Source organism: Protopterus annectens, chromosome 4.part1, assembly GCF_019279795.1.
Source record: "Protopterus annectens isolate FY-2018-M chromosome 4.part1, PAN1.0, whole genome shotgun sequence".
NCBI lineage: Eukaryota > Metazoa > Chordata > Ceratodontiformes > Protopteridae > Protopterus > Protopterus annectens.
Window position 1 is genome coordinate 144,877,426 of NC_056734.1, and position 17,073 is coordinate 144,894,498.

Below are 17,073 nucleotides of genomic sequence, written 5' to 3' on the forward strand. Positions count from 1 at the left end.
CCAGTTTGGTTCTTTGCTGTGGTGCCTTTTGTGTGGAGTCTGCATGTCCTCCCTTTGTCTGCATGGACTTTTGCCATTGTCTTTTTTTGGCTTCCTCAAACATCCCAAAGACATGCCATAAGTGAAATGGTGTTCCTGCAAAATGCCAGTAGATAAACATAAACTCCTATATGGTGCATCTATCCTCACCAACCTGCAATCCTCCTTCAAATCAAAACTCTCCTCTTGATATAAGAAGATATCAAAATTTGCAGCAGGTCACAGAGCCATTTCTCACCATTGTAATACTCTTCACCAACTAAACTGGCTTGAGCTACCTAACCTCCTCACTTATACCCAACTCATCCAAGCACAGAAACTCATTTACAACCCCTCTCTTTGTCCCTCCCAAGCCACTACCTTTAAAATGCATGAACCAGAATGACTTCTAAGATCTAATTCCCAAAAACAAATTAAATTGCACAAACCCACACGTCCAGCTGGGAATCACCTAATATATTTCTCTGTTGCACACCTCTGGAATTCTCTACCATCTCCTATCCGCATCACCAGCAGTCTCTCCTCATTTAAAACCTTGCTACACTCACACCTAACTTCACAATGGAAGTGCTCCTGTTCCCATCCTACCTAATCCTTCTAATACCACTTCCTACTCTCCTAGAACTAAATACACCATCACTGCCTCCTATAGTTCCACAGCTCTATTGAACTATTTGACCAACTACTTAACAGTTACTCTATGCTGCTGCTTTTGTAAAAAAAAAAGAAACATTTTTTATTACTGTTTAATGAACTATACTGATGTATTCTATCATTGTTGACCTTTTCTTATATTTACTTTGTATTCCTATGAGATAATCTGTAATGGATATGTGCAATGTGTACTATGTATTTGTATTTTTCTGGAGCTTTTCTCCCCAGGACTCCATTGAAAATGGGCTCCTTGTGGCCCAATGGACTATCCTGGCAAACAAACTACAAATAAATAAATAAATACATTTTCTGCATATGTGCTACCTTTTTGTGAAGGGTCACCCTTTGGTCATTGGAACTAATGTGCCATTCTCTCAGAAATGCAAGCCAGTCACAGTCTAGTAAGCCAAACCTTGTCCTCTCTTTCCTCTTCTACCCCAAGGCAGCCCCCTAGAAACCAGGCTGCTGAATCAACCCATCTTTGACTGCATAGCTTGACACCCAGCCTCTATACCACTAAGTCAGTCTGGATTTGTTTTACTTTTATTGCTGCTGTTTTAGTTGTAACAGAGGGCAATTTTTTCCAGAATGTCCAGATTTTTGCCTCATATTTTTGTATAATTTTCCATAAAATTGTGATTTTCTGGCAAATTTGTGGCAAATTATTAAAGATTAAAGTTAGAAAATAACAAGTCATTTGAGTTTCAGACTTTATATACTTCAGAAAAATTCATGCAAATGCAAAACCTGTTATTCTATCAACTTTCTAAATTTGTAAGAGCAATATTTACAACTTGTCCCTATTTTGGGACCTTTGTCCCACTTTTATGTATGGCTTTGTCCAGATTTCTTGATCTAAGAGGTTCAGAGGTATGCATCAAACCATATGCACATTACAATCCTTGTGATTAAGATAAAATAAACAGATGATGCTATCCAAATTATTGTTTAAAATATTTGTTTCCACTTTGACTATCATCTTGTACACAGATGCAAAATGAACTGTATATATACAGCAAGCAGCTAAAATTATGTCTTATTCTTTTGACTAAACCTATATTTATTCTTTTGTCTTCTAGATGGTGCCTAATAGTACCCTGCCTTTACTTCACATATGTATTTGGGGTGAGTGTCTCACTTTTATATTATGCAGCATTAAATTTCCTTTTTGAAAAGTCTACAGATAAAGTCAAGTATTAGGGGAAAAGAAGACAAGTTTCAACCATTTTACTAGAGCATCGAGTAATTTTCAGTGCATGAGGTATTGTTTGTAATTAGGTACTTAAGGCACTGCTGCTTAGGTTTGTAAAACGGTATCTCCTGCAACTCTTCAAGTGCTCAGGCATTTCTCACTAATGGATCATTATCTTCCCTCCATTCTATTGGCTGTTGCATGGCCATAAATATTAGACAGTACAAAGCTACGACCAGATAACAATTCTAATTTACTTGTTGCATCCCTGAGGGCTGGTAAAGTTATCTAATTACTGAAAGTCTTTCAAGTAAATTATCTCAGCAAAAGTTCACTTTCACTTTCCTTGTCTGGAGGCTGCAAAATTGCATGCAAAGTTCATGATAACATTAAATCCCATAACTTCCACATAGCACACCTGTATAAAAAGGTATATTCCTATATTTTGTGATATTGTTTTTCCTGCTTTTATTGTGAAAACAAACATTCCTAAACTTGTAAGGCAGCACAAGTCAACCTGAGCTGTCTGTAATATTGTGACTGTCTCCTCTGTTCATGTACTTGTTCTGTCTGTGCCTGCCTTCTGCCTGAGGTCTGGACTGTCGTCTGGCATTTATTACAAATGATGCAATGTGCATACAGGTAACTAACAATCATACAGTAAGACATGGTAGGGGAGGGGAGTTCTCCCCTTGGCCATGTAGCATTCATTTGTTGTGTTACAGATACCAGATAAAATAACTAAATCCAAGTTAGACATTTTACTTAACACATTAATGTGTGCTTGCTTATGCATGTCTGAGGATGTATTTCACATGCTGATGGCATGCACACTTCACTGAGCCTTATTTTCTTCCACCTGTGGTTTGCACCTGGAAATCAGAGTTTGTGCTAGTGGCATGAGAATTATTTGAGAGGTGTCATATAAAGAAAGTGGATCGGATTTGATTTCTGTCTTGAGTATACTAGCAGGCATGTGCCTGAGCATATATACCCAAATTATCCTCCCCCACCCCCAGTTACCCTCAATGTCTGCACCAAACGTAACGTGCTTATTTCCTGTATCCCTTTAGCCTTCCCCAGTCAGCGAGTGGTAACGAGCCCAGGTGCCCATACACGTGATTATCACACACATTAATTTTCTTTATACACACACAATTTCTTTTAGAGTCATTACAATAAAGTTCAGCACATGTTGTTGGGTATAACTGCGTTTCATGTAATGTCTCTGGAACAGTACTATTTTAATTTTATTGCAATTCTACATTTTAATTAATGAACAGAGACAACTGTAATCATCATTTCTCAACGTTTTGCCTGTTATCTTGAAAAGATACAGTACAGTATAAACCTACAGCTTCCTGAATCATAACAGTGGCCATTTTAGGTAGAATGCCAAACCATTATTTTGCATCAAATGCCAAGAATTCAGCACAGTTCCGTTTTATTGTTCACTTTCTGTGGCAGTTTTTATCCATAGTACCTGGCTTAACAGTTTACTGAGCACTTATGAAAGCAGTCCTGGTCATCTAGATGGCCCTGTTCACTGGGTAGACACTTATACTGTTTACAAGTGCTCTCTGTTGCTAGTTGCTTCCTGGATCACAGACATCTCCTCTGGTTAAACTCATTTTCTTCTGTACTACATCAAGAGGCATGTCTGTGCCTAGCTTTTCAAGTCAGTGAAACTTCAATGAACATGAGAATTCACACCTGTAAGCAAAAGAAAACGATACGGATATAAAATATTAAGCATTAAATACTCACATTTCAAACCCTGCTAAATATACCTTGTAATATCTCTATCTCTTAAGCACACAGGGAATAGAGGTTGGGTAAAAGGCTTCCACTGCACAGGCTTCTCTGACAATTGATCAATATGATGACCTGCAGCAGGATACAGTTAGTGGGTTAGAATTCTATGGGGACCCATGGCTTCTCAAGGAAGGCAGCTGCTATGAAAGAATATCTGAAGAGAAGTTAAAAGGTGGCTTCCTGCAATATAGGCATGCCAAGGGGAGTTCTGCTTCTTAATTACAGGGCCAAACTATAGTGTTTAGTGAAGGTATGTTGTGAACACCAAGTAGCTGTGGCACAACTGTTTGCCATGGACATAACTACTAGAAGCAGTAGGCAGTCTGGAGAAATGATCTTTGACTGCATTCTGAAAGATGATTTAGCAGACAAGTGTAACTGGAAGATGACTTATGGTTGGGTTCAGAATGTAGCTCCCTCCTTATTTAGTATAAAGGAAACACAAACAACCAGTATTCCTTAGGTCGTTTACTCTACTGAAGTAAAATAACAACTTGTGGTTCTCAGTCCTAGAAAGAATACCTAGAAATAGAGGGACTAGATGAGTGATAGCTTCAAAGCCACTTTAGGAGGGAATAACCACCAAATTGGGTTCCTGAAAATCAGAACCTGTAGCTTAGAAATCTATGTGGTAGATGAAACTATTACCATGAACACAAAAAGACTTAAAAGACATGAACTTCAAGTCCACTGAGCCAGCTAATTCAAAATATGGAGGAATCATCAACTCAGCTATAAAAATTTCAGTATGAAAGAGTGCTTTATTGGAGAATGTAGATAAAGTACTCCCTTCAAAAAATGTTTAATCAGTCCATGTTGAGTGATAATCCTGCCCTCAACCATGCCATGATGTGTTGAGATAATAGAAACTTGCATCATGACCATCAAAGAACTAAGGCTTAGCTCAACAAGATATACCCAAGGTAAATCATCCAGACCTATAAATATAGTGCCTTAGAGGGAAGGGGACATTTCCTTGCCCAAACAGAAAACATCTTCCACTATGAAGAATACATGCACCTCTAATGGATGTGTTTTGGGCTATCTAGGACCTTTGATGTTGTGGTTAACCTATAGGAGCTATCAAAGAATTAAGGCCTTTAGATGGAGACAGTCATCCCTCCAAAGGACAAGAAAACCCACTGCCTGAACTGAAAAAAAATATTGGAGGAATTCAGAAACAGAAGGGCTTGAATACTGATCCTTCTAGGCTATCAGAAAGACATCAAGATGAAAGCTGGCTTTTTTCCTGTTCTGAAGATTACAATGAAAGGGGATTGTAAGAAAAAATTAATAAAATGCCTAAAAGTATTCCCATCCAGCTTGGAAGAGCATTTCAAGTGTCCATGACCACTCCCCATGTATTGAAGGGCATGGAATGTGGGAAGGACTGTGCTTTCCTAAAACGTGAGCAGTTTGACTTGGGAGTACCTCACACTTGGAAAACTACTTGAATGTATGTGCAGTGGAGTTACAGTTCTAAGATGTCTTCTGCTGCTGCTTGATCAGTCTGCGGTCATGTTTTATTCCCAATAACTGTGGAGTAACACCAGAAAAATGCAGTAGTTGTCGATCTACTGTCAAACTCTTATCACTTCCAACAGAGAGAAAGTGTAAGCAGATACCTCCACACACACATTTGTTTAGGTATTAAACCAGCAACTAGTTGTCTCACCTTGGTAGGGGAGGATATGTCTTCACAAAACCCATCCAAGAGACTGAAGAGCAACAGTGCCAGACTTCCAGGAGCTTAAGTGCCATTGATTCTTAGAGTTTTTTCAGATTTAGTGTTCTTGGGCTTCCCAGAAATGTGCATGTGTGCTTCTGGACCCACCATCAAAAGAGACAATAACAGACGTGGTGGAAAGAAAAAAAATAACCTCACCTCATTTTTATGGAATATATCCATCTTTCCAGGATATGGTGGTGAAGATCTGAAACAAAGGAATAAATCAAGAAGGGAATGATAGTCACTTACAGCATGCTATCCACTAAAGTGGAAAGTATTATGTTTATTAACATTTATTTGTGGATGTATACACTGTAGACATTAAGGTTGTTAAGACAGTTTGCAGTGAAATATAAATGAATCAGACCTTTTTCAGAGACTTGCTTTTAATCTCAAGCTATTTAAGACCTTATTTTCATAATGTATAAAAATGTACAATGAAAATTGCTCCAATGTCACACAATAATAAAGCCCTAACTATGACCTGGATGGTTCATGTTCGATTAGTGGCAAAGGAGCTGGAGGTAACAAGGTGAGAGGATAGCTGTGAACAGTATATGGCTTGTTCATCTTGGGGGAGGAAGGCAGCTTGGCTCACAGCTTGGATGAAACCTAGTAGGAGCTCTAGATAGAAAAGCCCATGTAGTCTGGGCCAGAGGGACATACTCCCATAGCATAGCCATGTAGGATGGGGGCAGTCACACAGGGAAACCCACTTGCTCTTCCCACAAAGGCTGATAGCTGTAGCATCTCTCAGAAGCTGCAGAGCAGTTGCATATGCATCTGGGGGTTACATAGAAAGCCCTGATATCTGCCTGGTTGGTGGTCAGTGATCATCTCTTGTTCACATGAGAATGAATGGAGAAATCATGTCTTTCTCCCTCGTGAGGAGTAAATGGGCTACATAAGTTACAGGGGGCTGATGTTCAGCAAGCAAAATATATAATGAAGTATAGTGTAGGAGGCTTTCCCTAACAGGCATATTTCCTTGTATGTATTATGAACTTATGTTATATGAAGTGATGTAACTGCTAACAATGGGTTCCTCATAGTTAAATTATTAGTCCAGATAATTTTAGTTAATCTGCATTAATGTTAAGAAAATCAGCTTGCACAGATACTTATAAGTACCACAGAAGCATACTCATATGAAGGCATGCCAAGAGTATGATAAACAGTATAGGTCCCTTCAGCCTCAACAGGGAAAGAAACATATATAGACAATGGTATACAGTTGTACCACTACCCAGGCAGCAAGATCCCGGATCTTTCTAGTCACTCTCTCTCTCTCTCTCTGTTTCTTTGGGACAGAAATAACAGCACCACAGGGTATCATTGAGAGCCCCAATAAACAAAATTCTCTGCAGTGAAAGCATGAACCATTTCTCTCAGTTGATATTCATTCCCATTGACTACGACCAACACAAAGGCCAAGTAAGGGCATGAGTTTCAGGAGAGGGCCACCATTAACCAGTCACCCAAATATAGGACCAGGTAGATCTGCTTCTTTAACATCCCACCTACCACTGGACAGAATGTGGTGAAAAATGTGAGGAAAGGAGAATGACACATTACTAATTAAAAGACTATCCAGCCTAGGCTGCTCCCCAACAGCACTCCATTGGTTCCAAAGCTACCTTCATGATGGGAGACAAGCACTTAAATGGTCAAACCAAATATCCCCCTTCCTACTAAACCCTACTGGAGTCCCCAATGGCTCTATCTTAGGACCCATACTATTTAAGATATTCACCAATAATCTACATACCTTCGGTTCCCTGGGAACATTAATACAGTATAAAGACAACTCATTCCTAATATGCTCCTCCTGTACTCTCCCAGAACTGCTAATGAAAACCCAACAATCTTTCACAACAATTGAATCATGGCTCACAGAAGCCCAACTCTTTCTAAATCCCAAAAAAAATACAAACTCATAATCTTTCTTCCCAAAAATACTACCATCAGCTCAGGCCAATTTAATATTCATGCAGCTGACAATACCATCTTAGACACTGGACAAGAAACTAAGCTACTATGTGTTATTATTGATAGCAAACTCAACTTTGATATCCGTATCCAACAAAACATAAAAAACACATTAAAATCTAGGAATACTCTACAGAAATAGACAATTCCTTACTTCTCCAACCTAGATTACCCTAGTTAAAACCTTCCTGCTCCCATCCCTATTCTATGGTTCCTGTAGCAAATCAATCTGCAAAACTCGACCAAAACTAAATTAGAACAATGCTACAATAAAGTTGCAAAATTTGCAACATACTCCAACTACGATACACATCACTGTACATCGATAAAGCAACTAAACTGGCTGGAGTTAACATACCAACTTTCATATACTCACCTAATTAGAACTCACAACCTATTCTACAAGCCCACTGCCCGTCCACCTCTAGGAAACATAATAGAACACTACAAACCAAACAGACTACCCAGATCCAAAGATAAGAACCTCCTGGAAACCTCCAAACCATCTAAAAACCTAGGAAAATCTCTATACTCATACTCTAGTGCCAAAATTTGGAACACCCTCCCAACTAACATCAGGCTAACCCTTAGCCTATCTCTTTTTAACATCTCCCTAAAATAACCCCTAAATATATCATGGCAATGCACATGCCTCACACCAGGCTAATACACTTTCTGCCCTCCTATACCTCCTGCAAATACATTAATCCTTCTACGTCTATACCTCCTGCAACTACTTTAACCTTTCCACATCAAAACTAAACCTCCTCTTATCAAAGAATGTACTGGAGACTGTGCACCTTCTATCCCTATCACTGTAACTTAACTTGCTAACTAAACTACTAATCCTAACAGCACTGGTTATTCTTCCAATTCCAACGTGTATTATGGTTCTGTATATAAAAGTATTAACACTCGTACAGTGACTCTGTCCTATTGTAATTGTCCTATCAAACATTATAAGTCTCATCATATATATGCTACCATTACTTTGATGAGAGAATTTTTATCTTTATGGGAATTACCCTTCCTGACATTGCCATTTTATTTTTCTTTTGTTGCATATCCTGTTTATTTTAGGATGCCATTAGGGCTGTTTGTTTTTGGGGCTCATTTTAGGTATAGCAGCCTTTATGCAGGCATTGACATGGGTTATACAGAGTTTTTGAGAGCAATTCAGCATAGGCTGGTGTGTTCTTGGGGTTTGCAGGAGCATTTAGTTTTGAAAAACCATCACTTAATAACAGGTAATTTGCTTTGAAATAGTTCCTAACTGTTACTGTTTTCATGGAATTAAGGAGTTGACTTTGATTTTGAAGGAGACAGCTTTATGGTCAGGCATTACCAGGGAGGATAATACACTGGAGGGGTACAACATTCTTCCATATTTGTGAGCATGAGGTCCAGTACACTGGAGTGTCTAGTAGGTGTATTCACTATTAGGTCAAGATTGTTTGTATTTACAAAGTCCAGGAATCTCTTTGCCTGTAGACTTGAGGCTGTGTAGGATTCCTAATCTATACAGAGGCAAAGTCTTTCATGAGTAGGGTGTTAGTTTGGATGGTAAGTGTCTCCAGTAGGTCCAAGTAGGCATTGCAGGCTCGTTGCTTCTTGAAACCTTGCACTGCCAGGGGTACTCTCTGCCACTTTAAACCATGTTTCGGTAACTGCATAGATGTCTACATTCTCAAGTATGAAGAGGGCTTGGAGGGAGTGTAGTTTTTCATTTAGGTTCCTGGCATTGAGCAGTAACTCCTTGGGGTTCTATTGAGTTGATGTTGTTATGTTGGTAGGTTTGTCAGTTTGGCATTGCTGAAAAAAAGGCACTATGTGAGAGGACAACAGTGCAAGTAAAACCTCATAAAGAAGCAAAGTGATATTATCTTTCATTATTCTTCAGAATACTCACACTGCCCACAAAAAAGCCTATCTTCCTATTTAAAAATGAGGAGACATGCTCTGTTTACTGACAATGCCTGTAGGCTAAACCCATTTATAAAAGTAAGTAATAAATAGGTTTGGTGCATGCAAATGCCACCGTTTTGTAATAATATTTTATAAAATACACAAAAAAATGAAAGCTATTCATGTTAGTGTTTCAGTTTTTTTTAACTACAAAAATAGACCAACTCACCCTGTTTAAAACAATGTCTGTTTCTGGCAAGCCACAAAATCTTTGGTGTCTGAATTACATGAGCACCTTCTGCTAATCTTTTTCTATTTTTGTGGGTTTTGAGGAAGAATGAATTTTTATATGAATGTGCTTTTGTTATGCACAAACAAAAGAAGAAAAAAATAATAATATAAAACAGACATGACATATTTCAAAGGAAAGCCCCTTTGTTTACAGCACTTAAATTACTGATCACATTTTGTAATGTTCATGAGAAAAAAAAATTCTCTTCTCTTTTCCGTCAGAGTTCCTTAGAAGAATTAGGCATAACATTTACACCTGAAGAATTACAGTGGCTTTTAACAATATAAATCTGTAGTCTATCATGTTGAGTGAAACAGGAATGTTCAGATGGACAAAGAAAGATAGAGTGGGTCATGTGTAAGAATTAAGTAAATGTGCTGTTTTTCCCTGAATACATTTATCTCCTGGCTTTAGAACACTTTATCAAAACTGTAGCCACCAAAAGACAGATTTTCTTTCAGTTGTGAGAAAAAATGTATTCATCTTTTGTATATGTGTGTGTGTGGGTGGTGCTGATCTTATGTATGTGTGTGTGTGTGTGTGGGGGGGGGGGTGATCTTATGTATATGTGGAGGGGAGGGGAGCCACCACAGACCCCTCTACGCTAAACAATAAACACTGAGATTCTAAAAGACCCTGTCAAAATACAAACCTTTCTTTTTGTGAAGACAGATTTGATAAACTGACTCTTGAATTTCCTACAATAGAGGTGAGAGAGAGGAAAAGAAAGAGAGAGAGGAAGACAAAGTCAGAGGTAGAGACTGGTGGGATAAGAAAAAAGAAACATAAAGAAGCATAAACCCTCCATTGCTGGAGGATTGAATAGAAGGAACCTGAAATAAGAAAGAATGGTCAAATTGAAGGTGTAATATAGGAAAGAAATGTGAGGTTAAATCTAGGAAAATCTTCTGAAGGGGAAATCATAGAAAGGAAAATGAGGTGACAATCATGTGGAAATAAAATATTGATGGTTGTACGTATGACTGCAGGATGTAGTGAAAGGCAGGTGAAGAAATGGCAACATCAAAAGTGAAGCCAAAAATAGTCCTGTTCATTGACAATGTCAAGGAGAACTGATTGCAGTGGTTCAGTCACATGCGCAGAAATGCAGAAGATGATTTACTAAAGTAGATTTAGGGGAGACGGGGAGAAAGTATGAGAAAATGAGGATGTCCATCCAAGAGGTGGACATCCCAACATATGCTTGTTCTGCCTGCCCCTGGGTTATTCATACACCAAATCCATCCATCCATCCATCCTGTCATAGCCCCCTCTTTCCCATTTTTGCCCATGAGGTCAGGGTATCAGTTTAACAGTGACAATCAGCTAGAGGCAAGATTCAATTGCTAGGTGGCTAGTCCTGTCTCAGTTGTTCTTCCATACTATAAACTTACATGTTCACACTTATGACCAATTTAGCATGTCTAATCAGGTCTATATCATGAAATCGAACTTCTAAAATGTTGAACACCATAAGTTCAAACTTGGAAGATCGAATTCGGATAACATTGAAACTTCAAAACAGCAAATTTTATTCCCAGGGAAAAAATTTGCTGTTCCGAAAAACACAAACATAGGTTCATAGGTTCATACTAGGCTATCTGGCCTAGGGCATTTATAAGCCTAGCCAGAATGTGTTTGGCTTTCGCCACCCATTTTAAATTTATTTTGCTATGCCCTTTTTCGAGGTTAGTATACTGTGCCTCTGTCTAACAGTGACACAGAAGTGATACCCGGGGTAAACCTACGATCTCCCATCCACTCATCAAGATTCCTCTTGAAGAGAGTCAATGAGGGACTCTGCCTAACCTGGACTGGGATTTTATTCCAGAGTGAAGGGAGCCTCTGGGTTATGAATCTGTCCCTCCAGCATGTCCTATTTATTTCAGTGCTGAGGTTCAAGTCTCGAGCATGTAGCTCGATGGGATTTGGATTTTCTGAGGTGCAGCATGTCCATTAATTCCGGGTTGGACATGGCTTTATACATCAGGCACAGATCGCCTCTGAACAGGCGGTATGCCACTGAGTAGAGCTGGAGTTTCTTTAACCGGCAGCATATGGCATCTGTTTGAGCCCTTTGATCCTCTTGGTGAGGTACTTTTGGGGTCTTTCCAGTTGCTGCAGGTGTCTGGTAAGGTACATCCCAAAAGGGGCATTGTACTCAATTATGGGCCTGATGAGGGATGAGTAAAGAGGCACGATGACCTCCCTGATCTAGATGTGAATCCCTTCATGATTAGGTGGGCTATATAAAATGTTTTTCTAACCACTTTGGCCACGTGGTTGTCAAATGAGAGATTGCTATCAACTTGGGTCCCCAGGTCCCTAATTACTTCTTCTGTACTTAATGGATTACCACCTATGTGGTAATTTGTGGGCACTTTGTTTTTGCCAAAGGGGATGACTATACACTTTTTGGCATTTAGCTTGAGGCCATGGCTCTGGCACCAGTTGTCTGTTTCTATGAGGCCCTTTTGGAGGATGCTTGTGTCGGCTGGAGAGTCGATTATGGCGCCCAGTTTGCAGTCATCTGTGAACTTGGTCAGCCACAGTCCTTCCGTGTTGGCCTGTACCTCCGATAAATATATACCGAACAAGAGAGGTCCCAGGACTGAGCCTTATGGGACACCACTTGTAACTGGTTTGGAGTCTGACATGGCTCCAGCAATTCTAACCATGTGGGTTCTGTCCTTGAGCCAGTTTGCAATCCATCTAGTGACATAGGGGTTTATATCTAAGCTGGTGAGCTTATCTATAATGCCAGAGTGGGGTATTGTATCGAAGGCTTTTGCAAGGTCCAGGTAGGCTGTGTGGACCACCTTCCCCTCGTCAATGGCCTTGGTGACTGTTTCAAAGAAATCAACCAGGTTTAAGAGGCAGGATCTGCCCTTAACAAAGCCAAACTGGGTAGGATCCAATGTTTGTAGGTCCCCAATATCTTTATTTATGAGGTCCATGATGATCCTTTCCATAGCTTTGCAGACCAAGCTAGTCAGGCTTATGGGGCGATAGTTTCCAGGATCCGTTGAGGCACCACCTTTATGGCGAGGGACCACTGTTGCTGTATGCCACTCTTTGGGCACATATCCTGTAGTAAGGCTGAGATTGAACAGTAGTTTTATGTTTGGGTTTAGCTCTTCTTGGAGTTCATGTAGGATGCAGCCTAGGACACCATCTGGTCCCATTGATGCTGTGTTTTTTGCTTTGGAGAGGGCGGCTCTTACCTGAGCATCTGAGATGTCAGGGGCAGCACTCTGCTGGGATAGATATTTGCCCTTTGGTGGGAGAAGTTTGCACTGAACCTGTCAGCTAGGATGTTGGCAATGTCTGTGGGTTCGGTGTATTATTTGTCATTTTGGACTAATTCTGAGCATATCTGGGAATTACCACCCAGGTTCCTAACATAACTAAAGAAAGCCTTGTGATTATCCTTAGTGTCCTGTGCAATTTTTCTCTGAAGCTGGCCTTAGACAATTTTATGTGTGCCCGTAGTTTTTGCTAATACTGATCAGTGATGCCTTCCTTTTGGGATTTTGCTCTATCATTTAGTAGCTTCCTCCTTCTATTGTATAGTTTGTTTATGGCTGGGGTCCACCAGACAGGACATCTGCCTTTGGAGGATTGGGTCTTGGTTTTATTTGGGATCGATGATCCATGCATTCCTGAAGGTGTTCATAGAATGCGTTTATAAAGGATTCTGCGGTCTGGGCCATATTTTCCACAGGCCCGGGTGCTTTGAAGGATTCCACCTCAGTTTTGAGGAGTGTGAAATTTGCTTTAGATAAGTTTTTCACTGTGGTTTTCTGGGCAGGGGTGGGGTCGGGATGTGAATATCCAGTGAGATTAGTTTATGGTCTGATCTTACCAGTGAGGGATACACTTCTGGTCTGGAGCATAGAGTCCCCATGTTGGTGATGATCAGGTCCAGTATGTTTTCCCTCTTGTGGGAGTGGTAACAAGTTGTTCCATAGCATTTGAGTTTATAAATTCTAGGAACCTTTGGGCTAGGGTGTTGGAGCTAGAGTAATGCTCCCAGTCTATGTTTGGGTAGTTGAAGTCGCCCAATATAATGGTGTTTGGAGAGACCTTCATATTTTCCAGTGTTCTCAGGAAGGCCGAGTGGGGTTCCTGGGTTTGGGAGGGTGGTCTGTAGCAGGCTATAAACTGGAAGGCAGTTTTACCCACTGTTAGTTGCACATGGATAGTCTCTGATGCTTCGTGCTTTGCCACCAACCTGGAGGTGTGGGTATCTTTGATGAATATCGATACTCCCCTCCTTTTGTGGTTTGGTCCAAGTTTTGGCCGAAAAGCATGGTATGAGGTATAACCTGGTAGTGCTGGGGTGCTCTCGGAGCCCTGAACCAGGTTTCTGTTACTGCACAGATATCGATGTTCTCCATGCTAAGGAGAGTTTTGAGTGCGTGCATCTTGAGGTTTAGACTTCTGGCGTTGAGTAGCATTACTCTTAGTTTCTTATCCCTTGTGATACCTATGGAGGTGGGTTTCTTTTGAGCCTTGCCTAAAAAGGCACTATGGGGTAGCAAGAGCCTTTGCCAATATCCGAAAGCCCAGGGGTGACAGGTGCAAGCCGTCCCTAGCGAAGCATCGTGGCTTGTCGAGCATATCATCCCAAGCTGACAGGCATTGGATCCCCTTTGAATGACACCAGTACTTAAGCCAATTGTTGAAATTGATCATCTTGTCTTCATATTGTGGCATCATTCTTGGTGAGGGTAAGATGCTACTCAAGGTCAGGGTCATACCGGCCTGGGCTACATGCTCAGAGAGCTCCTTTATGTCTCTCTTCATGTAGTCCAGGGAGGTACGTCTCAGGTCATTCACACCAGCATGGACAATGACTGAGTCATATTTGTACTTGCCTTGGAGTGACCTGAGTGCTTGTGTTATGTGGCGGATCCTAGCGCCCGACAGGCTGCTCACCATGACCCTCTCCTTGTTCAGCCTGGTGAGCAGGACGTCAGTGTGCCTGATGATAGAGTCACCTATTACAAGTATATCAGGTGTGTTGTTTAGTCTTAAGGGCTGTGACTGTTTGGCACACTGGCTTTGTGAGATATGTGTTGCACGTGTTTTGTTTTGGGGTAGCGGCTGCTTGGGTGTCTGCTTTGGAGGTCTCTGCTGCTTCGGCAGATCTTTATTTAGAGCCTCCGAGTATGTTTTTGTGTGATTATGTGTTTGGTTTGCTGTCGTGGCAGGTCTATGTGAGACTGGAATTGTAGTGAGTGTGGTTTCCTTCTCCTCCTGACTGGTTATGCCAGTACTGAGCTGAGAGAGCTTAGCCTCCAGTTTGGCTATATGGTTGCATCTCTCACATGTGTTCAAATTTGTTGGGAGGAGGAGATTATTGTCTGTGTACATGAGGCAGTTGTAACATTGCCTCAAGATTCCCAGATTCACCAGCTGGACCAGAGAGGAGATTGACAACTGACCTTTGGACATGCTAGAATAATATTGGGAATTCCTTAATAAGTGAAAACCAGGGCCAGTGGGGAGTGAGGGTGTAGTGCTTTTAATTTTTAGTGCTGACTTATATAATTGCTTTAGTGAGCAAGTGCCAGGTAACTTAAGTGCAATGTGTTACAGGTAACTTAAATGCATAAACGACAAACAGTAACTTTCTTTCAAGTGAAACAAGGAAATAAGTACAGTAAGCAATGCAGATATCACTAGTGATCCACAGAAGTGCTGAGAAGCCAGATTAGGTGGAATTAGCGTTCCAGGGAAATAACAAGCAAACAAACAACAAGCATATAAACAAAGCTAGATTCAGCAGGCCTGCCACCACAGTGCATGCCACAAACCTTCCTAATGTAAAACAACTGGTCTGAAGCCCAAGTGCTTAATCCAAAAGACTTAGAATGATAGCTACACTTTAATCAAGTTACTACCAAGCAGTAATAATACAATTGAATACTTTAGAGAATGCCTGGATTAGTGCTCAAGTTACACAAACAAAGCTAGATCCAGCAGGCCAGAATCCAGTCTATGCCACAGCAAACAAGGCGCACCAACTTCAGTAAGAAGCAGTTCAGATATGCATGCACTATAAGCCTTCAACCAGAAATTCCCAGCTCAGAAGGGCAGAGTCCAGCCTCTCCTCCCACAAGAGTGCAGACCATGAACCCTCTTAATGTAAAATAACTGGCCTGAAAGCCCAAGTGCTTAAACCAGAATTAATACACTTCTAGAATAACAGACTCTGAGCCCTCAATCAGCAGTTCCCAACTTAGAAGGATGTAAGCTACCTGTTCTGCCACTACAGTGCAGACCACAAACCCTCTCAGTGCAAAACAACTGGTCCGAAGCCCAAGTGTTTAAACCAAAAGGCTTAGAATGAGTTACACCAAGAAGTAATAAATACAATTGAGTACTTTTAAGATGATGCAAAAGTAAAAAAGTAGGTAGAAACACAAGTACAGTAAAAGCAGATGAAATTTTTTTTTTTCAGTAAAAGCAGATGAAATTTTTTTTTTTTTCACACATAACACAATCACACCAAACACCTTCAAAACCTACTCTAAACACCACAAGGACGATACACCACTATCTATGCACTATCCTTAACCCAGCCGTAACCCTAAAGTCTGTCACTACTGCACACTTACCTGACCCATGCCCTAACCCTAAAGTCCGTCACTACCGCACACTTACCTGACCTACGCCCTAACCCTAAAGTCCATCACTATTACACACTTACCTGACCCACGCCCTAACCCTAAAGTATGTCACTATTGCACACTTACCTGACCCGCACCCTAACCCTAAAGTCCGTCACTCTTGTACACTTACCTGACCCACGCCCTAACCTTAAAGTCTGTCACTATCGCACACTTACCTGACCTGCACCCTAACTCTAAAGTCCGTCACTATTGCACACTTATCTGACCTGCGCCCTAACCCTAAAGTTCGTCACTATCACACACTTACCTGACCCACGCCCTAACCCTAATGTCAGTCACTACCCGTTCGTACACTTACCTTGTCCCGGTCCGAAAATGTCAAAGCCGCAAAAACAGCCAACTGAATTCTTTCCCTGGGAAAGAATTCGGGTTTCCGCGGCTTTGACTTTCTCAACTTTCAAACTACCAAGTTTGGCCTTCCGGTATTCGGTGTTCTTCACGTTCGATTTCGTGATAGGAACCCGTCCAATCCACATACTACATGTCTTTGGAATGTGGGAGGAAACTGGAGCATCCAGAGGAGACCCATGTGAACACAGGGAGGACATGCAGACTCTGCAGAGAAGGCACCCTTGGCCGAGAATTAAACCGGGGAACCTCCTGCTGTGAGGCAACTATACTATTCACTGCACCACTGTTCCACCCTAGTCATACACCAAACACAAGAGCAAAAAAACTACTATGGAAATATAAGACTACGTTTCTCAAGATTTTCCCAGTTCAATAGCCTAGCAAGTACCTATCAGTCTATAACTCT

General features: G+C 40.9%; 1 protein-coding gene across 1 annotated transcript in view; it reads left to right on the top strand.

The window, feature by feature from the left end:
- The window catches only part of LOC122801189 (collagen alpha-4(IV) chain-like), a 1,621,248-nt gene that overhangs the window by 197,384 nt on the left and 1,406,791 nt on the right, over window positions 1–17,073 (top strand). Inside the window, exon 3 of the mRNA XM_044070748.1 lies at window positions 1,773–1,818. Within this exon, the coding sequence (XP_043926683.1) occupies window positions 1,773–1,818 (46 nt within the window). The remainder of the gene's footprint in view (window positions 1–1,772; window positions 1,819–17,073) is intronic.